At 34.2% G+C, this 22,833-nt stretch overlaps 3 protein-coding genes and 1 long non-coding RNA gene across 5 annotated transcripts; 3 read left to right on the top strand and 1 right to left on the bottom strand.

Annotated features, from left to right (window-relative positions):
* On the top strand, positions 1-2,044 carry LOC128175457 (elastin-like). 2 transcript variants are annotated; one of them, XM_052841089.1, is made up of 4 exons: positions 1-55; positions 765-1,337; positions 1,380-1,813; positions 1,922-2,044. In XM_052841089.1, exons 2-4 carry the CDS (start codon positions 767-769, stop codon positions 1,931-1,933), a joined length of 1,017 nt encoding a protein of 338 aa, XP_052697049.1. In that variant the 5' UTR covers positions 1-55; positions 765-766; the 3' UTR covers positions 1,934-2,044. The 2 variants fall into 2 exon arrangements, with proteins under 2 accessions (XP_052697049.1, XP_052697048.1); XM_052841088.1 differs by having other exon boundaries at positions 765-1,813.
* A 346-nt stretch (positions 2,045-2,390) lies between these two features.
* LOC128175749 (elastin-like) lies at positions 2,391-3,433 on the top strand. Its single transcript, XM_052841586.1, has 3 exons — positions 2,391-2,421; positions 2,572-3,230; positions 3,340-3,433. Exons 1-3 carry the CDS (start codon positions 2,391-2,393, stop codon positions 3,349-3,351), a joined length of 702 nt encoding a protein of 233 aa, XP_052697546.1. The 3' UTR covers positions 3,352-3,433.
* A 5,579-nt stretch (positions 3,434-9,012) lies between these two features.
* Positions 9,013-10,878, top strand: LOC128177944 (uncharacterized PE-PGRS family protein PE_PGRS10-like). Its single transcript, XM_052844876.1, has 3 exons — positions 9,013-9,075; positions 9,618-10,645; positions 10,756-10,878. The coding sequence occupies exons 2-3, from the start codon at positions 9,620-9,622 to the stop codon at positions 10,765-10,767; spliced, it is 1,038 nt and encodes a 345-aa protein (XP_052700836.1). The 5' UTR covers positions 9,013-9,075; positions 9,618-9,619; the 3' UTR covers positions 10,768-10,878.
* Positions 10,879-11,590: 712 nt separating this feature from the next.
* Positions 11,591-15,997, bottom strand: LOC128177597 (uncharacterized). The gene is made up of 6 exons (XR_008242852.1): positions 15,931-15,997; positions 14,354-14,524; positions 14,046-14,207; positions 13,710-13,880; positions 13,383-13,544; positions 11,591-12,597 (listed from the first exon to the last, which is right to left on the bottom strand). It is a non-coding gene; the product is annotated as an uncharacterized LOC128177597 (long non-coding RNA).
* Positions 15,998-22,833: the final 6,836 nt, after the last annotated feature.

A 22,833-nucleotide genomic window follows, 5' to 3' on the forward strand; every position in this document is an offset into this window, starting at 1 on the left:
GGTTAAACAAAACAGTAGGACTTTTAGTTTAAGAGCCTCCAGATCCACACAGCAGGTAAGAAAGATATATACCTCTCGTTTACATTTCGCAGCTTCTAAATCGAATTTTTTTTTTACTATATTAGTCTCCCTAAGAAGAAAAGTTCTGTGCTTATGCTTTCTTTTTTTTCTATACTTAATAATAGTTTAAAGCTTAACAAATAATATCGAACAATTTAGAGAAGATCTGATGGTTATATTAAATTGTTGACCACCCAGCTACCATAAACGGGGCTAAGTAAATTAAGAAACGCCAACGCTTTAAATTGAATAGTCGATTGCTCATATTCCTATTTTTTCTGTCGAACAATAGTTCAAATGAAGCCATTCGTTTAATTACATTATAAGTATATTTAAACTACTTTTCAATAAAAAAATCAATAATAATAGACTCATATATATCTGATAAATCATTGTAGATGATTAAATGTAAGTTCAGATATTATTTATTGTCAACGATTTTTTTTATAAACCCAAGTAGTAAGGAAAATAGCGGCTTTTTAGTACTTAGTAGAATGAATTTAACATTATCTATGTTAAATACTTTTCATCTCATGAAATGTGCACCTAAATACGGTTCCAACAATATGCTTTAAGAATAGTTGAATGATGTATTACCGAGAAAGCACTATCACAAGCCCTATCCTAAATTACAACATTGAATAAAAATTGGCAAAATATACACATCTTTTTTTTAGACCTAACTATTTGTCTTCCATTTGTAGTCATGATCAAGCAAATCTTCCTCCTCTGCTCCTTGGCCAGTGTTTTTGCCGATTCTGAAAAATACGGTGGTTGCAATGGCTACGGATGTGCCGTTGGTGTTAACCAGTACGGCCCAGGGGGTGCATCCAGAAACTTTTTTTCCTCTGGAGGATTTGGTGGACAGCAAGTATTGGGTGGACTTGAACATCAACTGCTCGGTGGATCTTTAGGAGGTCTAGGACCCATTGCTGCCGGTCCAGGGGGCGCTGCTGCTTCAAGTGCTGCTGCTACCGGTGGACCCTTTGGAGGTTCTGCTGCATCATCATCAGCAGCTAGTGGAGCACCAGGTTTTAGCTTTGGAGGACCCGTTGGTTTTGGAAACAATGGTTTCAATGGTTTCAATAGCTTTGACGATGGCAACTTTGGCTTGAATAATTTTGGATTGAATTCCGCCGGGCCCGGGGCTGCTGCCTCATCAAGTGCCGCTGCTGCCGGTGGACCTTTTGGTGGAGCTGCTTCCTCCTCAGCCGCTGCATCAGGTGCTCCTGGTTTCGGTAACAACGTCGGTTTCCCAGGTCTTCAAGGATTCCAAGGTGATCTCCAAGGATTCCAAGGTGGCCTTCAAGGATTTCAAGGTGGTCTCCAAGGATTCCAAGGTGGTCTCCAAGGATTCCAAGGTGGCCTTCAAGGATTTCAAGGCGGTCTCCAAGGATTCCAAGGTGGTTTCCAGGGAGTACAAGGGTTCCAGGGATTCCCAGGCGTCCCATCCTTTGGATTTCCAGGGAGTGCTGCAGCCGGAGCCGCGGCTTCTAGTGACGACGGATCAGCCTCCGCATCCTCTGCTGCCTCTACTGGTGCCCAAGCCTCCGTTTCTGGTTCAAATTTCCCAGGTATTGGACGACCTTATCCATTCCCCGGAAGTGTACTTCCTACCTATCCCGTTGTACCGCAAGTTTACCCAGGAGTCCCAACCTACCCACTTCCAGGCGTATCCACTTACCCAGTCCCAGGGGCGCCCGTAACATCTTATCCATTTCCCTCGCGTAGACCATTCAGACCGATTGGAAGGGTATGTATCTTATTTATACGGCATCTTCATGTCTTACTCTAAGCAGAATCTTTATTTATCAATTCTATTAAGCATTCAAATGAAAACCAACTTTTTTTTCTATTTCAGAAGGTATATTGAGAAAATTTGTCCAGAAATACTCAATCCAGGAATACTTTGATACCCTCTCATATTGTTGTTGTTGTGTATCTGTTTTAAAGCAATCAAATTATTAAATAAATAATACTTGAATTGTTGTGCTTTGTATCATCACCATTTAATACAAAACAAAAGGTTTATTGTGGTTAAAACGTTTTTCGTTTAGCATCAATTCCTTATTAATCCAGTTAACGCGAAATCTTATGGTCAAAGATGTAACAATTTTTATGAATAGGACCATTGTCCTCGAACATTCATATCATCTAAATTGCGCAATTACCTATTTTCTGAAATATTGATTCCTCACAGTGTATGAAAAGGGTTTGGTTGTTGGAACGCAGTAAACGTTGGATATAAAATGCGCATTTGCCAGTCATGAAACAAGGAGTACTAATCTAACTTATTGTGAAGGTAGACGCCTGAATGAAAACTAATTTTGATGGGACCTTTACTATTTCCAGCCATTCACAGTCAGTTTTGTGAATTTCTCGTATTTTTCAAAGTAATTTCATTCAAATAATTGACAATTCTCATATGGCTCGTCGTAGTGACACCAGAAAATCTATTCAAGCAAAACGAGATTACGTTTTTCAAAAACCAAAACATAAAGACAGCATGAGGACCCGTTGGTTTTGGAAACAATGGTTTCAATAGCTTTGACGATGGCAGCTTTGGCTTGAATAATTTTGGATTCAATTCCGGTGGACCTGCTTCTGCAGCCTCTAGCGCTGCCGCCGCCGGTGGACCTTTTGGTGGAGCTGCTTCCTCCTCAGCCGCTGCATCAGGTGCTCCTGGTTTTGGTTTGAATGTTGGTTTCCCAGGTCTCCAAGGATTCCAAGGTGGTCTCCAAGGATTCCAAAGTGGTCTCCAAGGATTCCTAGGTGGTTTCCAAGGAGTACAAGGTGGTTTTCAAGGTGGTTTCCAAGGAGTACAAGGGTTCCAGGGATTCCCAGGCGTCCCATCCTTTGGATTTCCCGGAGGTGCTGCAGCCGGAGCCGCGGCTTCTAGTGACGACGGATCAGCCTCCGCCTCCTCTGCTGCCTCTACTTGCGCCCAAGCCTCCGTTTCAAGTTCAAATTTTCCAGGAGTCCCCACTTACCCAATTCCAGGCGTGCCCACTTATCCACTTCCAGGCGTACCCACCTACCCAGTTCCAGGCGTACCCACTTATCCAGTTCCATGCGTGCCCACTTACCCACGTCGTGGCGTACCTACTTACCCACTTCCAGGCGTACCTTTACCCCCTTTTTCAGGTCAACCACGTAGACCATTTGGAAAGGTATGTATCACTCAATTTTCGAACAACAATTGCAAATGTAACTCTTAGCTACATCTTTATTTTGCAGCCATGTAATAAAAGGTTTAACAATTTCCTTTTTCTCTTTCAGAGGGTATATTGAGAAGTTGAGAATAAACCAATCCAGAAATACACTGATCACCATTTGCAATATTGTTGTTGTGTGTCTGTTATTAAGCAATAAACACAGGGCGAAAAACCATCTTTAAGCAAGTCCTTAAAGGTGGCTTAAAGGTGACTTAAAGGAGCTTAAAGGCTATACAACCTTTAAGCCGCCTTTAAGTCACCTTTAAGCAAGTGCTTATAGGTCCTTAATGTCCAAACTTCTTTAAGCTACCTTTAAGCCACCTTTAAGCATCTTTAAGTGGCATTTACGCTCTCTTTACACTGCCTTTACACTGTCTTTAAGTGGCCTTTAAGTCAATATTGATCTTGACAAGCTGAACAATAAAAACATATATTAAATGCAAAAGCTCTTTTATAGAGATGGGAGGGGGTCATCCGAGTGATAATATAATTTACAAGGAAGGGGGGGGGGTGTTCCAGGCGGTTTTAATCGTCGCTCCATTAAACACAGATCGCTATCATCAGCACCGCTCCGATGGACACAGATTGCCGTTATAAAATTCTTTATAATTTTTGGGGGGTTTCAAAATTATTGTAGGGATGAGCGCAGTCTCTGTATCTTAATATGTGCATAAAACTAATTAAAGTATGTTTGTTTCCTATTATAAATTAATCGGTGAAAAATCTCTCTCTCTCTCTCTCTCTCTCTCTCTCTCTGTTCATCCGGTTATTAAACAAAATAAAGATAATGAACTCTCAACTGCCTTTGTTATATCGGGCAGGATATTACTGCTTTGTTTGTCTAGACATAGTTTTTTTCGTTTGTGTATATCTAATTAGAGTCTATTGTTTGTCCAACTTAAGAAAACCCCTGGAACTAACACAGAATATACAAGATATACACAGCAGTTGTGTCGTGTGCCCAGGTGCATGTTTGTGTATATCTAATTAAAGTCTATTGTTTGTCCAACTTAAGAAAACCCCTGGAACTAACACAGAATATACAAGATATACACAACAGGTGTGTCGTGTGCCCAGGTGCACGTCAGGGTTTCTAAAGGCGTTGAATCTTAGTATGTACGAGTATACGATAAGTCTATTGAATAAAAGTTAATTTACATTTGTAATTCATTTTCAAAGTATTATTTCCTAGCTCTGGGTTTCAAAGATGTTACGTCTACAAATTAACGATACATGTATGTAAGAGTAAAATCTTGAGGCTAATTAATTAATGTACCGGTGATCATAAATAGGGGTTGATTATTTAAATATATGTATAAGGGTAAACATGTCAAATATACCCGGCCTGGCACATCATACAATTGTATGTACAAGTCATTTGCAGTTGCCACATGCAGTAAATACGTCACCGGTAATTGGTAATTTTGTTTGTTACAGAATTGATAGTTTAAAAATCATGTACATGTACATACAATTACATGTAAATATTTAAACATATTTGAACGGTGCCGCGATCATGAAAACCGGGAAATTGAACAAATACCCTAATAGTATCAATGCATTTAATAAAAGAAATGATTTCATTTTCTTTCTTACATTTTTATAGCTATAAATTAGATGAACGTATATCTACTCGGTTTAAATTTATTAACTAAGAAAGCCTTCTATAGTGAACCTAACGGTTTCCATTTAGGTATAATATATTTTTGTTCACTGAAGACCAAGTTCCGTTTTTCATTCTAAATACATGCATGCATGTAATTTATAAATTAGATATAATTGATTGTTACAAACTGAATGGTTTGTCAAAATCTTTTCAAGTAAACACATTCAATACAGTGATGCAATATCCATTGATATATAGGATATAAAAACGCTCATATATATGTAAGTTGCCGTGGCGCAGAGGATGTGTGGTGATGCTAGTAAACTAATGGTCCCGAGTTCAATTCTCGCCGTGGCCGTTTTTTTTGGGTTTTTTTTTTTCATTTTTCTTTCTAGAACAAAAACCGTTTTAATACCTTTTCTTTCATAAAGTTAATACATTTTGTTGGAAATTAAGCACAATTTTCAATTAAATTTTTTTTAATGGCTTAAAGGTGGCTTAAAGGTGGCTTAAAGGTAGCTTAAAGGTAGCTTAAAGGTGGCTTAAAGGTGGCTTAAAGAAGTTTGGACATTAAGGACCTATAAGTTGTCCTTAAAGGTGGCTTAAAGGTGGCTTAAAGATAGTCTTTAAGCTGCCTTTAAGCCATCTTTACGCTTTCTTTAAGCCACCTTTAAGCAATACATATAGCTTAAAGGTAGCTTAAAGGTGGCTTAAAGATCGTCTTTAAGCTACCTTTAAACACCTTTAAGCTATCTTTAAGGAGGACTTAAAGATGGTCATTCATCCTGTGAAAAAATTTTTACTGACAATACGGCTTACTGTGGTTTTATCAGGGTTTTTTTCTGTTTTGCGGTAAAGTGTGATGATTTTATTTGTTCGGCCGTAGTTGAGGCGATCAACGAAATTAAATTTTCAGTAATAAATAGAATTCACATCAATTTTAATGAATTTTGTAAGACAATTTTCAACAAAGCTTCGTATAATTAAAACTGAGCATTGTACATTATACAAGACGATTAAATGCTTATGGTGTATGAAAGGGAATTTATTACTGGAAAACAGCGAATTTTACAATGTATATTAAATGTGTACTGTGGCATGGAGCGCAAATACTCTTTACTGTAAAGAGGACGCTCATTTAATACGGCAAGTTTATAATCCTTTGCATTTTCGGTCAACTATAGGCCGATCAATTTGGAGTATTTTTGTAGAAGTTTCTTCACACTTCTAGCATGTTAAAATAATCTCACTCTATAACAGAGATACACTAAATCTGAAGACATCAAATATAAAACTTAATAATTTTTGTTATTATTTTGCACGCAATGAATTATTTGGTGAAAATAACCAATGGAAGCAAACTGAAAAAATTAAAAACATAAATCTTCATTAAACACACAGAATGCTTGACTGGCATTTTGGAATGACCTTTGAATTAAAATTAAATCGACAGTTTCTATTTAATTAGGTTGGCTCACTACAGTACACCTCTTTGAAATAGTTTCTCAAATCAACAGAAATTTACATGATTCTGATGGAAATGATTTATAAAAGTATAGAAACCGATGGAAATTTTGGATTAAGAAACAGTTTTTTCAAGCATTTAGTTAGGTCAATGTGAACAAAATCCCAAGGCGGGTTGAAAATCATGACCTGCGGTTTACAAGCCCGATACTTTAACCACTATTTATATAATGTATTTCTACTCTTATGTTTTTCCTATAAAATGATCATACAAGAATTATAATATTGCGGAATCGTCAAGAAAACGGCCACACAGTGTTGTCTCATTGAATATGACATGTCCAGTATCATTGATTTTTGGATTGAGGTGAAATAGTCGTAAAGTACCCAGATAAAGTCTTTGGTTAAGAAGTAAATTAATCCAAAAAAAATTATCATAATCATAAAAATTATTGATATACTGTCTTGAAACATTTTAAGATATGATTTGTGTAGCTTAATATAAATAGCTGAAATTGAAACCCCTCGAAAACCATGTCAACCGACGCAATGCAGAGGTTGACAATGGTTTTCGAGAGGTGTCAATTTCAAATGTTTCTGAAATGACTTGAATTCTACGGAGAACTGTACGCGCATAATGTACGCGCATGTAACAATTCGTTTTATTATACTTTCATGTTAAATACTGAAATCTGATTGTAGAAGACGCAGTTGGTAATCCGTTCTATTACCCTTAGCGTTAGCAACACACTTGACAACGGGTAACACAACCCGAATTGTTACATGCGCGTAAATTATGCGCGTACGGTTCACCGTGGAATTCACTTCATTTCTATATAAAAGCAGTAAAATTTTCTTTAAAATTAAGACATTCAGTATAATAAAATGAATAGTGCCTGTTTGGGAGGGTAACTGTTGAAATTGACACCCCTCGAAAACCACTGTCAACCTCAGCATCGCGTCGGTTGATAATGGTTGTCTTGGGGTGTCAATTTCAACAGTTACCCTCCCAAACAGGCACTATTTATATAATGGTACCCGTTGCCAAGTATGTTGCAAAGGCTGAGGGTGACAGAACAGATTATTAACGAGACCGGGGGTGGCTGCCATTTTAAAGTGCTTTTATCTGTATACAAAAAAGATTTTAACTTCAATGTTCTATAACTCTTACATCGTACTGAAAATGTCTTTTGAAAGAAATGGATATGATGGTATTGAAGCATTATTTAAAGAGTCAATTGATGGTAAACAAAGGGTTATAAAATGCAAAAAATAATTTCAGCTGTTTTTCAGCATTTTCTAACCTTTTAAAGGGAGGTAACTTTTAAAACTCTAAATATTTTGTAATATTTTCCTTTTATTTCTTTTTTTTTTATTTCACTATCGATTTTTTTAAATGCTCAATCTTTATTGCACATGCATTGATTATTATTATGTTAAAATTTGGAAATAATCTTGTGGATACCTTTTTTTGTTTTAAATATTTGGATTTGTAAGACATATATATTTTTGGTAAAATTGTGATATTTTTCTTTTTAACAAATAATGGTTAGTTTTTCTGTGTTAATTTTTTGTGATGTTATTGCTATGTTTTTTGCCTTAATTTATATTTCTTATATTTTTCATAATTTTTTTTTTACATTATGTGCAATTTTTCTTCAGTTGCAATAAATGATAAAATAACGATGATTGTGACGTGGTCTTTAATATCAAAATGTAAACTAAGATTATATGAAACATGTTTGCAAATTTGGTGAATCTTGGAGACATTTTTTGGACCCCCAGACTCCTTAACTGCGTCTTAACCGATCAGATTTCAGCTTTCAACATGAAAGAATAATAATAACCAATGTTTAGTAAAGAAAAAAATCTATATACTTTGCATACCTTTAAATGTTTTGAAAAACCTGTATAAAACTGTATGGTTTATTTTACCATTATAAATTGGGAATCTCTATTTGTATGTGATTTCAATATTTTTTATATTCCGAGGACGGTTAACATGCTTAAAAAACTCTCCGAGGCAAGCAAAGTGTCAACATCAGAACTGTACCTCTGAGACCTGTCAACCCGAATTTTTTCGACGAGCTTCCGCCCTGCAATTAATATTTGTTTTATTCAAATAAACAATACAAACATGTTAAAGACAATCATTCTACCGTACTCTTATTTTATTTTTAGAAAAAAGTGTCAGTAATTTCTAGACCTGATTCAGCCGAAAATACAATGTGCGTAGACAGTTTCTGTTAGGACATTCCGGTTAAAGGTGACTATAAAACATTTTGTAAGCCGAAAATCCACCGTTTCTTCCTAAAGAACTATAAATATACTCTTCACAACCAATAAATATCAACTCACTTATAAAATCATCAAGAATATTCGGTTTGTATATGATTAGTAGAAGGAAGTGTAATTATAATTATGTGGTTGAGGAGGAACAGAGTCCATTAAGACTTGAATTTCACATAAATAACTATATCAAAAATAGATTATACGCGATTAAAACAGAAAGGTAATCACTTTTATTTGTAAAATGATCATGATTAAAAAATGCATGACCATTTTGTCTTTAATTTGTATGCAATCACCTACCTCTGTTTTATTAATAAAGATAAGTTTATTTTTATGCTAGATAATGATGACGTTGTTTTTGAAAATATATAAAAGGGAAAAGGTGAAACAAAATAGTAGGACTTGTAGTTTAAGCGCCTCCAGATCCACACACAACAGGTAAGAAAGATTTAATCTAATCGTTTGTACATTGATGAAGCCGACCACCGAGCAATTATACTTTTCTCCGTAAAAAAAAAACAACTTGCCCCTCTCCTTTTTAAAAAAATAATTGAGTTTGTTTACCTATACAAAATGTTTCTACTTCAGATATTTGCATGAATATATACCTTTTTAAATTAAAACCATTTCAAATCATTTGAAATGAATACAGGTACTTTCGATTGTACATAAGGGATCATCTGATTTTGTCACTAGGTTTATCCTACAACACTGGCTAATTTTAAGAAATGATGAAAATATTCAAAAGCGAATTCTAAGTATGATAAAAAATACCTCTGTTTTAAACAACCCTCTCCTTTGAATGTATCGCTAAAACAGTGTCCTAATTATGCTTTAAAAGAATTGTTAGCATTTTCAAAAAATCTAACCTGGGAAATATAATCACAAACATTTTTTTTTAATATCGTCTAAACAAGAAAATAATAATGCAACATTAGACAAACATGTTTAAAAACCCCATCTTTTTTCTCTACTTGTAGTCATGATCAAACAAATCATCCTTCTGTGTTACGTGGCCAGTGTATTTGCCGATACTGAAAAATATGGTGGCTGCAATGGCTATGGATGTGCCGTTGGTGTAAACCAGTACGGCCCAGGGGGTGCATCCAGTACCTTCTTTTCCTCTGGAGGAATTGGCGGACAGCAAGTATTGGGTGGACTTGAACATCAACTGCTCGGTGGATCTTTAGGAGGTCTAGGACCCATTGCTGCCGGTCCAGGTGGAGCTGCTGCTTCAAGTGCCGCTGCTTCCAGTGGGCGCTTTGGAGGCTCTGCTGCATCATCAGCAGCAGCTAGCGGAGCACCAGGTTTAAACTTTGCAGGACCCGTTGGTTTTGGAAACAATGGTTTCAATGGTTTCAATAGCTTTGACGATGGCAACTTTGGCTTGAATAATTTTGGATTGAATTCCGCCGGGCCCGGGGCTGCTGCCTCATCAAGTGCCGCTGCTGCCGGTGGACCTTTTGGTGGAGCTGCTTCCTCCTCAGCCGCTGCATCAGGTGCTCCTGGTTTCGGTAACAACGTCGGTTTCCCAGGTCTTCAAGGATTCCAAGGTGGTTTCCAAGGATTCCAAGGTGGTCTCCAAGGATTCCAAGGTGGTCTCCAAGGATTCCAAGGTGGCCTTCAAGGATTTCAAGGCGGTCTCCAAGGATTCCAAGGTGGTTTCCAGGGAGTACAAGGGTTCCAGGGATTCCCAGGCGTCCCATCCTTTGGATTTCCAGGGAGTGCTGCAGCCGGAGCTGCGGCTTCTAGTGACGACGGATCAGCCTCTGCATCCTCTGCTGCCTCTACTGGTGCCCAAGCCTCCGTTTCTGGTTCAAATTTCCCAGGTATTGGACGACCTTATCCATTCCCCGGAAGTGTACTTCCTACCTATCCCGTTGTACCGCAAATTTATCCAGGAGTCCCCACTTACCCACTTCCAGGCGTATCCACTTACCCAGTCCCAGGGGCGCCCGTAACATCTTATCCATTTCCCTCGCGTAGACCATTCAGACCGATTGGAAGGGTATGTATCTTATTTATACAGCATCTGCATGTCTTACTCTAAGCAGAATCTTTATTTATCAATTCTATTAAGCATTCAAATGTCAACGAATTTTTTTTTTTCTATTTCAGAAGGTATATTGAGAAAATTTGTCCAGAAATACTCAATCCAGGAATACTTTGATACCCTCTCATATTGTTGTTGTTGTGTATCTGTTTTAAAGCAATCAAATTATTAAATAAATAATACTTGAATTGTTGTGCTTTGTATCATCACCATTTAATACAAAACAAAAGGTTTATTGTGGTTAAAACGTTTTTCGTTTAGCATCAATTCCTTATTAATCCAGTTAACGCGAAATCTTATGGTCAAAGATGTAACAATTTTTATGAATAGGAGCATTGTCCTCGAACATTCCTATCATCTAACTTGCGCAATTACCTATTTTCTGAAATATTGACTCCTCACAGTGTATGAAAAGGGTATGGTTGTTGGAACGCAGTAAACGTTGGATATAAAATGCGCATTTGCCAGTCATGAAACAAGGAGTACTAATCTAACTGATTGTGAAGGTAGACGCCTGAATGAAAACTAATTTTGATGGGACCTTCACTATTTCCAGCCATTCACAGTCAATTTTGTGAATTTCTCGTATTTTTCAGAGTAATTTCATTCAAAAAATTGACAATTCTCATATGGCTCGTCGTAGTGACACCAGAAAATCTATTCAAGCAAAACGAGATTACGCTTTTTTAAAACCAAAACCTAAAGACAGCATGGCAAATGATATATTTTTATATAATGTACATAGTCTGCACACAATTATTGCAATTACCAAATGAAAGGAAACAGAGAATTATACTTTCAGCCTGAACTGAATTGTTGAACTATCTGATTAAACTAAAATGTCTAAAAGCTCAAGTTTGCAACTCAATGAAACATTTAGATCGCTAGACAAAACAAAAACAAGAATAGAATAATTTAATAATATAAACAACTCAAAACGCAAGTATATAAACACATTTACTTTTCAAAACTTCAATTCAATATTTAAACTTTTTATAAGCAGTAACGACTATAGAAGTATGCATTACGAAATATCAATTCTTGTTCAGCGAAAAGCCGTCGAAGCATTTGAAGCATTACAACGTTTTTTGTTCTATCTTAACCCTTTAAAAACGTCAAAATTGCATATAACCTCTATTTTGATTTTACCTTATACATTCTAACATGAAACTAAACTTTATAGGACTTGAGAATATGGTGGACAAGTATTTAAGCTTCCGTTTCTTTAACAAAAAATCTTGCAATTTACGGTACAGTAGAATTCTCTCTTTTGTAAATAATAAACCTGTTTTCCTACAAAACAATTTTTATGGAATTATGATTAAAAATGTCAAAGCAAATGTAAAAAAAAATTCAAAAATGTAGTGATGAAACATTAGTATTACTAGGCTTACTTATAACTACAGACTCTGAGAAAATTTGTAGCTTAGACATATGTATACCTTGTGCTAAGCCTAACCCTTTTCTAACGTATTACTAAGCGTACTATTACAGCTGTACGTAAGCAAAATGAAGATATCGATTACACTGATGGTAAGACAGTATCATAACAAAGTTAATCCATTATCATTACGTCATTAAAGCACGTATTGTAAAAAATCTTGTTTTCGTTGTAGTTGGTGTCGACTTTGTTGTTGTTAATTGTGGTTTAGTGGTTGTTGGTTGTGTCGTGATAGTAGTTGTTGGTGTGGTAGTGGTAGTTGTTGTTGTGGTAGTGGTAGTTGTTGGTAACGTAGTGGTAGTAGGTGGTGCAGTAGTGGTAGTTGTTGGTGTGGTAGTGGTAGTTGGTGGTGCAGTACTTGTTGTTGGTGATTGTTTGGTGTTTGGATTGGTAGTAGTTGGTGGTGTTGTAGTTGTACTTGGTGTTACTCTGGTTGTAGTTGGTAGAGTCGTCGACGCCGTAGGACCTAACGAAAATATTTTTTTAACAAAATAAAAGGTTTTAGTGCCTTGCAACGGCAAAGTGTTTAATGTATTGCATTTGTACTTTTTACATTTCTTCTGACAAAGTTTAACGTCAACATGAACATCACAAGTTGTTCTTTAGATAAAAGCTGCACGATTATAGACGTATTTCTTATATTTCATAAATATCAGGGTATTTTTTTTTGCTTAATATCAAGATAAGAGTCAGAAATTAACTATATCTGATTTTAAATACTTTGACAAATTGCGATGGTAATTTTCAAGAACGCTTTGTTACGATGTCAATTTATAAACAATATCTCTCGTGAATCTTAATCCATGATCATTTATTCCCGCACGTAGTCTTACTTATCATAGAAAAATGATTGAATAAAATTCCGTTGAAAAAAATACAGAGAGAAGTGACAAAGATTATTCAAAAGCTTCTTTTTATGGCAAAAGTTACATGTTTTTAGGAATGATATATGTTACACAACAATCATAGGGAGTGATAATATTTTTTAGAAATCGTTAATTCAAAATAAACTTAATAATTTCATTGAATTTATGCTTTGTTATCGTAGTTACACTTCAAGAAAAAATTTATCTCTGGTAAGAAAAACATTTTTGATTTGTGGAAGACATATTTCAGCCCGGAACGTCCAACGAATTGCTATCATCCCTCATAATATTTTTATAAAAGCTTTGAAATGATATATTTCCATATCGCACAGTCCATTATTTGACATTGATTACATTTTTAGGGCTTACAATTGCAAATATTTACCATAACAAGGGTGAGTATTACATGGTAAGTATTCATAAATCTGTCCTTGGCAATCAGATCCTCCAAACAATGGAACAGGGTTCGTACAAGATCATAGCCTAAAAGCGTGTCCGCCTCCACAAGACTTAGTACAAGAATATGTTGTCCACGAACTCCATCCTCCTACAATGCGATTAGGAAAGTATTACATTGAAAAAAATTGCTTTAGATATCAGCAATTATTGATGTATGTGCTAGGAGTAACATTGATTTATCATTAGTGTAACAACATAATTAATTGCAGATTTTTTAACTACAACTCTGTAGGACGGTCCATTAAATACAAACCATGCACTGCTATTATACATGGCTTTGCTTCATCTCCTCCAACAGGACAGGCATGGGAAGAAATGCAATTTCTGTGTCTTGTTCGAGAACCAATGCCAGAAGTAGACGAGCAATGACTCCAAGATGTCCATGATGCCCAACCTTTGAAGTTACTTGTTGTTGCGTAGCTGCCTGTAAGAATTCATATATATATATATATATATATATATATATATATATATATATATATATATATATATATTTATACATATTTATATATATACACACACGCACACACACCATGGATAACTACGCAGAACAAAACAAGACATTGTATCCATTACAAATAATATTTACTATGGCAAGGATGAGTATTGCATGATACGAATTCTATAGGTTGTCCTCTGCATTGGGATCCCCCAAACACTGGAACAGGGTTCGTACAAGATCGTAATCTCAGAGCTTGTCCGCCACCACAAGACGTGCTACAAGAATAGGTGGTCCAGGAACTCCATCCTCCTAGAGTTATAAATTGTTACACAACATTAAAGTCGTCGACAATTACATTAAGTATGTGTTAAGTTAACCATTGAATACTATGAAGTGTACATGTAACGATAAAACTCTTGTTGTTTTAACTTTAGAATTAATTATTTAAGACAAACCGTGTACTGCCGTCACACATATTTTTGATTCATCTCCGCCAACAGGACAGGCAGAAAAAGAGTGACAGTTCCTGTGTCTTGTCTGAACGCCATAACCAGAGGTTGTAGAGCATTGACTCCAAGATCCCCATGGGGCCCAACCATGAAAGGTACTGAATCTTGCGTAACTGGCTGTTAGAATTAACAAGCAGATTTTCCGTTCATAAGTTGCAAGTAAACAAGTTACACTTCGTTTAATATCTGTTAAAATACGATTCCAAAGTGTGTCATTTGCGGATTTGAATGTTTTTTGATATTTCTGCATGTAACATAACCCTTTATGTTAATAATAATGATGATAATAATTATCTTGTTTAAAGTAAGTAGAAAGGCTTAGAAAGACCTAATATATATATATATATATATATATATATATATATATATATATATATATATATATATATATATATATATATTCAAATAAAAAAAAAATTCTAAGTCTTTCTACTTACTTAAAACAAGATAAATGTGGTGGCAAACACATTTTTATACGAGGCTACAGCTATGTATTTTTGAATAAATCGGGACCTCCCGATAGCTCTTCCACCAAACAGATATATATCTAACAAAAATTTCCAAAAAATAACTTTTTTGTTATTTTCGTGAAAAATTACAATTTCAGACAAAATAAAGAATTAAAAAAATACGTTGCATAAAAAAATTGATCATGATAAGTTTATGCAGGGTCTTAAGGTTATAAGTTGTACTTAATTAACATACAACTGGGTTTAGGTTTACTGGATTTAATAAAGATTGCGAAAATCGAATTAACGGTGAATTTCATATAAGGGCATTATATCATTGAAGAAAATGCAGTTAGATAATTTAAAAAATAAGACAAAACATTTTTGAACAACAATCTTCATCATGCTTGAATGTATTTTCATTTATTGATAATAATTATAAAACAAACAATGCCTTCCAAAATAGCAGGTTTTTAAATGTCTAAGGAGTTGTGCGGATTGAGATTGCGTCAGCTTCATGTAACTTTTCAAATTGATTTCTATGAATATTTTATACCAAGACCATAGGCAGTTAACTACTGTATAAAGGGAAATATTTGTCCCGTTTTATCTTTGCCCCTTTCGCCCTCGTCGTAATTTGGACGAATTTTGATGTCTCAAATTATGTCGTTTAAAACACAACTCTGTCTGGGCGAATTCTAAAAGGGGCGAAACTATTTGCAAGTGTCTGAAATTACAAGGGGTGAATATAACCCTGTATACAGTGTATTATCTACCCGTTAAAATAGTTCGAGTCACTATAAATAATTTTTTTTATTATAGTAATACGTAAATGCACACCGGGCAATACAATGTTCCATGCAATGCTGTTTACAAGCACTTACTATAAATACAAAGAGCTGTGAAATTATCCCGTTCTTTTTTGAGAGTGAATAGAATAGTAAAAATCTATTTTAAATAATCTTTTTGGAAAGCTAATTGTAAAATTGCCACTAATAGATGAAAAGGATATCATTAAATCATTATTTTTAACATTCAGGAATAGTTTTAATACACACACTAAGAAAGTCTTACCAGAGCAGATTACAGGAAGAAATCCAAAAAGAAGAGCTAGACCCCAGTAACACTGCATATTTTGTTCATGAATTATATTAAACTAAACTGAATGTCAACTTACTCCAGTTTTAATAAGATTCTTATCTATAAGGTTCAGTTTAGGTCGGGATGTTGAATAACAGTTCTCACGTGTAGTTATAAAAGTTCTTTGTGTCACTAAAGGTCAATAAGAATAATTATCAATTTTCTTGAATTTCTTTCAGCGAAGAGGATAGAGCGTAATCAGTCTTAAATATTCACTTTGAAGTACTGAAGTTTTTATTCCAGGTATTTGGAATTTGCTATAATCAATATTAACTCTTTTGAAAGTCATTTTTGGCAAATTAAGATTGATTTAAAATTCATACTTAAAGTAATCGTTTAACTTTATCTAGAATATATTGATAAGGAAAAGAAAAAAAATGAAATTTATAAAACAAACATATGTTTTTACATGTTTATAAATGACACCCTATTTTTTAAGATAATTTTTCTCGTCAATTTATTTAAAAATTTCAATTTTATTCTGCCATTTTGCAATTAATCTCTCTCTCTCTCTCTCTCTCTCTCTCTCTATTAGGGAAGGCAATCAGTTACAAAATTGCGTATCAGTTAGTCGCATGACGTTCCGACCGATTAACCGGTTATTCGTATCAGAAATTATTTACTTGAACATATTTTCAAAATTTTATTCTCATATGAACTTTATTTTTTACGTGGAAGAAGACCCAAAGGTTTCAAAAGCAATATTCAATTAAACCAAATTAAAAGAGACGGCTTAACATCATACACACAAAACTTAGACATAATTGTATCTTAAACTTCGACCTCTTCAGAAAAATATTATTGAAAGCCCTATTTGCCAATGTGGATTACAAGAAGATTCTTATCATTTGTTTTTTGGTTGTAAAAATTATACCAATGCACGAAATAAATTATTTTCAAACCTTTTGAGCTTAAATCAAATTAACATTATTAAGGAGGCTGGGGGTCAAAATATAATATAATATAAAACCATCAGATTTATTTCAAAATTTTATATGCTATTTCTGAAGCTATCAGCTACTATTTGATAAATATAAATTTCATATATTTTGATAAAATTTTTTATCATTTTCCATTATCTTTATGTGGAACTCCTCTTTTAAAGGAGATCAATATTGTCTAAAATGGCAGCCACCCCCCAGCCCCCTTAATTGTCATTTACTTTTGTGGGGAGATGAATCTCTGAGTGTCAATTTAAACCAACATATTTTTTAGCTGTTCAAAGATTTATCAGAGATTGTGGCAGATTCTTGTAATTTTAATCTTACTGCCTAGACCAAATTCAAACAGAACTGTTTTTAAATACATGTACGCTTGTTCAATAACTTAAAGGACAGGTGACACAATTACAAAAACATTGACCAACAAGTTGAATTGTGAGTGGGATACAATTTCTGCAAAATTTTCCTTACTACTCCCATGTGTTTCACAGCTATTGCTGAATTACTGAGCTGATAAGACGCGTGACCTCAATATGCATATCTGAAACCTCTGAGATCGGCAACCTTCGGTGCGACGTAATAGCCGACACACTGCCCATTCGCTGTATCTTTCAACCATAGGGATTTCTGAATTGCTCTTATCTAAAATCTGAAGTCATTAACTTTTGCTCATTGCTATTAAAGGTTTGAGAACCCAGTACATAAACAGAGTTATTCTAAGCTTAGAAACCCCATTTCTGTTTCCTCGGCAATTATGAATAGGGGTAAAAAATGTGACCTGTACTGTTAACTTTTCATTGATCTATATACTTCATGCTGGAAAAAATATGTCAGATGTTGGATTTGTAAAAGATAAAAATCATCAAAACTGAAGAAAGGATTTTGTTTTGTCAACACATAGTAAGTGATAATGTATAGAGACTTTTCGTAACCAGAAATTTCACTGGATCTTAAACCCTAAATAAACCCTAATTAAGTTAATTGGACTTAATAAAGGATTTTTTTTTATTTATGAAGTATTACCAGAAATCCTGGTACCTGTAAGCAAATATGTTTGTAAATTTCTTTAGTTCCACAAAATCAGGGGTCTATCTTAATCTCAATACATGTACTAATAACAGAAACATCTTTTAATTTCATTTTTTAGTATGGTATTTGATCATGTTTGTTTATTGAAATTTAATTAAAAGAACTATATATAAACCAATTTTCATAATCGGTAAAGACTGACACAGTAGTTTTTTAACATAGTATTCAGGTTTTAAAAACGTATTTATCTCAGACTCCTTGAATTTTATCCAAATGTAATTTGATCTTTCTTTTAATAGTTTATGAAGATCATTTTTTGGTAGTACTTCTGAGTTGTGTATAATTTTTTCTCTATTGATCAAACCTTTAAAAAAAGCCCCAAAACGAGCTGTTATGCACACTGATTACTTCTAATATATATACTGACATTAGATTCAGATGGACAATGGATTATTATTTTTACAGCAACACCAATTGTTACAAATAGTACACAAAAAGGGATTTATATGTGATATAATAAAAATCAAACTCATTGTGCTCCCAGTTGAGTTTTTTTTTTAAGAAAAAAAATATTTAGATTATTATCAACTTATTCAAATCAATGTTTTGAATCTGCAAGATTGGATTAATATGCATATTCAAACAATATATTTAAAACTTTACTGAATACTGACAATCTGAACAAGTGGTTGCCTGTCTGGCTGACAGGATGATAATCTGCAATAAATGATTATCAATCACAGAATCTTCAGATGCATTCTAATTTAATTACTTTTTTTCAATTCCTATTACCACTATCTTATGTACACAAATTTCTCAAAAACTCCATTAACCAATAATACAACATGTAATCTTGTACATTCTATAATCTTACTACTTTGTTTTCAGGAGAGGGTTCATACACTAAACTTTTCAATAAAATATTCTTTTAATAAATTCACTTTGATCTGATAGTGCTTTATTTCAAAATCATCATTTGCAACACAAATACACTATCCTGAACGTGTAAATAAATCCTCGTCCATTGCTCTGTTTACTATGTAGCCGATAGCTGACTATGTCATCTTTGACGAATAACGCACAGGGGTTTCTTATCTCATTAAAGATCGGCAAAACTCGGAGATCTGCTGCAGCTGGTATTTTCAGCACACTTAATTGAGCTGTGTGTTCTTATCTGATGCTAGTCAAATGGATAAATTGTTATAAACTGATTTATATTTATCAAAGAAAATGTTTTTAGAAGAAAATGATTTTGTGTCACCTGTCCTTTAACTATTTTAGTAATATCCATTTTTGTATACTTTCCATTCTAAACTAATCTACAGTTGTAAATTGTTATAACCGGTAAGAACCTCGTAAGTTTAAGAACTTGTATTCGAACCATTTGTATGTGTTTATATAATTAAATATGTTCAAACCAGACCCAAAGTAAGTTAATTTGTTAATATGATCATGTTTAATGAGATCAAAATGTGAAAAAAACATTGTAGTAATTCACATGTAATGAATGAACATGCATTAAATATCACGGACAAATGCTTTTTATTTATATAGTGATATTGCATTGTCACTATCATCATATTAATTAGTCCTTCCGTTTCAGTTTTTGTTCAAGAATATCTTAATGATCTATAACGACTGATGATAATCGGCTTCGAAGTTTGTTAACAATGATGCCTGTCGTAGAAAATATCCTTTCAGATGGCAATTGTGTACATGTATCCCTTGGATTAATAAATAATCTCAAGCTAGACCCGCGAAATTTGGAAACAGCACTTAATTTCACGACCAACATTTAAGATGATCAATGTTTTGCATTTCATTTTATTGAAATATTTCGACACTTCACTTTTCGGTTCGTTCAGCTTGTCCTGAAACGCTGTTAGAAGTCCACAGATTGATTAGCTTTACATTTTTAGGAGAGGGGTTATTCTTCGTTGATGATCTAGAGACCCGCGCGTTTAATCAAATAAATGGAAAATCATCCAGCAGAAACGGGAATGTAATTGTAAAACTGCCAGTACATATTCAATATTCCTTTCACACGTAAAGGTATTGTGTGGTCTATACAATAAAGACTTGTAAGATTTAGAGAATGAAACATCCACATAAAGGCAACTACTTTCCCATCAAAACGGCAATAGATAGAATATTTATAGTACAAAATAGCGATTTCATAATCATTCATGCATGATTAAACAAGAGGCCGATGGGGCCACATCGCTCACCTGAGCAACAATGGCTTTATATGCATTGGGTGTTCAAAGGATATTGTGCCATATGGCCCCTCGGTAGAAAAAAAAAATACAATACAATAAACTGTATCCAAATTTTACACTTATTTTCCTACCCTTAATCTTTGACATTGTACCCTGATGAAATACCATTTTTACCAAAAATAAGATCCTTTGCAAGATATAAAATTAAGTTTCTGGTAGGGGTACACTGTAAACTTCCAATTCCCTTTATTTCAGTTCTGCCCCCTCACTTTATAAAACAATTAAATTATATATGAGAATATGCATATAGGTACATATTCATCTTCAACTACATTGTACTAGCCATAAGTTATTGTATTTTAGTAAAAAAATTCCTATATGTGAAAGGAGAAAATTGTACCTCAAGGCGCTCAAATTAAAAACATTAAAAAATTTAATTGGTCTTCCGCATTATAAATAAACGATTGTTGTTTACCAGGCGTGAACTCGTGCGACGTTCTATAACCTTACTCACTTGATCGATGAATTCACTCGAATGAACAATGTTGTCATGTGATACATGTATGTTAAAGAGCTTTTATATGAATAATCAATGCATGGGCGTCGGAACTGGGTAAAAGGGGGGGGGGGTCCCCACTTTTTTTTGGAAAGTTAGACATAGCCGTACCCAAAATGGGTTTTATTCTCAATGAGTCTCAGACTGCAATGTATTGACAGGCATAACGCTCTATTTTACTTAGGTGGCAGGGGATAGTTTTTTTGGTCGATGAAATGTGAGGCAGATAGTGCTCATTTATGAGATTTAATTTTTCAGTGGGTTTTTAAATTTGCTAAAATTGGTTTGCATGCAGGGGACACATGGTCCCGACTCTTGAGAATTTTTAAACATTTCAGAATAAAACAAGTACAACTTACATATAGCACTATAAGAATAGCCAGGGACGGTCTCAAAATTTTCTGAAAAATTGCCCTTTTTTCACATTTTCACGGGTCCAGAACCACGCTCCAGTCCCGAGCAACTGCCATAAACTACCATAGGATTGGTAGCTTAATGTATACCCATGCAAATAATCACCAATTGATGGGGGGTCAATCACCTTCTTTTCGAGTGACATTTCGTGTTCTGAACCCACCCTACTTTTCAAGCACAAAACCGAAAGTGAAATTTTGGCCACAGCTTCGCATTTTCATTCCATATCTGATGAAAAGTGCTACCAGTATTAAAGTGTCGCATATCAATGAAATTGACATGAGCTCCTCTATCCACAAAATGAATGCAATAAATAGTCTACCAATTTATACCCCTCAAATAACCAGCCAAACCACAGGTTCTCCCTTTATTTCAAAATTTTGATCAGGTCTTTCCTTCGAAACTATCCCCTGCCACCTTTAACTTTTAGAGTTTGTTTCTCTCTAACCAAAACACTTTAAATTCAGAAAGTTCATGCAATTCTGAGTAAAACTCTCCAAATTTGGTCTGATTTCATTGAAAAATAAAAAAGTTATGGCTGTTTAAGTATTACCCCCTTTTCCGGCTGAATCACCTTAACCTGTTTCTGTAAGGTTTTCAAGATATATCATGACTTCTTTCAATCCAAAAGACATTTTTTCTTTTAAAATCAGTTATAACAAGAAACCTTTATCCAAATCTGATGTAAAAACATTGAAATATTCACATTTAGTAACAACATCTAGGAGAATTCAACTCATATGTATCACCTATCCCCCTCTAAATGGAAATAAGAAAAAACACACTATTACTGCTTGCAATCAACCTTTTTGTTTCTAAATGGTATTAACAGGTTTAAAAACTCCATTGGAACATAAAAGCAACTTATTTGGAACACAAAACCTTCACTTTCATCTCTTCATAAGGGACAGGTACCTAGAAAATGGCAATCAGGCATCTTACCCGGGGAGTCATTTCCCAAATATGCTGATCGGATGATGAGGAAACCTAATTTCTCTGTTTATTCTTTAACCAATAGTAAAAGATCTAGATTTATTGGTTAAAAAGATTGAAATACATGTGTTACATACAAAGAAATACCAAATTTGAACATCATGACCACACCCCCATCATGAGGTGGACTACATGCAAATGACAAATGGTTAAAAAATGCACACAAATTCAATTTTTCTTGATATATTTTCAATAAAGAAGAAACCAGACATATGTGTTTTGTTTTAAATGGGAGCAATTTTATGTACCTATGAGATTTTATCAAGAGAAATGTGAAATAAGGGCTATTTTTTGGTTTTCGGTGAAGAAAATTGAAGGGTGGGGGGTGCTTTTTTGACAATCAGACATTTTAAAATTGTTTATAATGACTTAAAATGCAGATATTAACTATTTAGTATTACATGTAATTACATGTAATTTACATGTAGCACATGTAAAATATATATTTAGCCATAAAATCTACTTTTTGTCAGTTTTAGCTTGAGAAAGGCCAATATTTAGCAATTTCTTATCAAAACTAAGGGTTTAAAACTTCATAAAACTGCATGGCTATCAATTAATTTCAAGAAAATTTAAAGAAAATGGTACAATAGTATTCAGTTAATCCAAATTCAACCCTGCAACTTATACAAATAAAAATAATATGCCTATAAAGGGTTTTAAAATAAGGACAAACCCAAAACGC

The sequence above is a fragment of the Crassostrea angulata genome, chromosome 3 (assembly GCF_025612915.1).
Source record: "Crassostrea angulata isolate pt1a10 chromosome 3, ASM2561291v2, whole genome shotgun sequence".
Lineage (NCBI taxonomy): Eukaryota > Metazoa > Mollusca > Bivalvia > Ostreida > Ostreidae > Magallana > Magallana angulata.

Excerpts from the sequence above, each read along its gene's own strand:
- LOC128175457 (XM_052841088.1), top strand. The coding sequence starts at position 767 with ATGATCAAGCAAATCTTCCTCCTCTGCTCCTTGGCCAGTGTTTTTGCC.
- LOC128175749 (XM_052841586.1), top strand. The coding sequence starts at position 2,391 with ATGGGACCTTTACTATTTCCAGCCATTCACA. Across the intron at positions 2,422-2,571 it reads ACTATTTCCAGCCATTCACA|GACCCGTTGGTTTTGGAAAC; the intron begins GTCAGTTTTGTG and ends AGACAGCATGAG.
- LOC128177944 (XM_052844876.1), top strand. The coding sequence starts at position 9,620 with ATGATCAAACAAATCATCCTTCTGTGTTACGTGGCCAGTGTATTTGCC.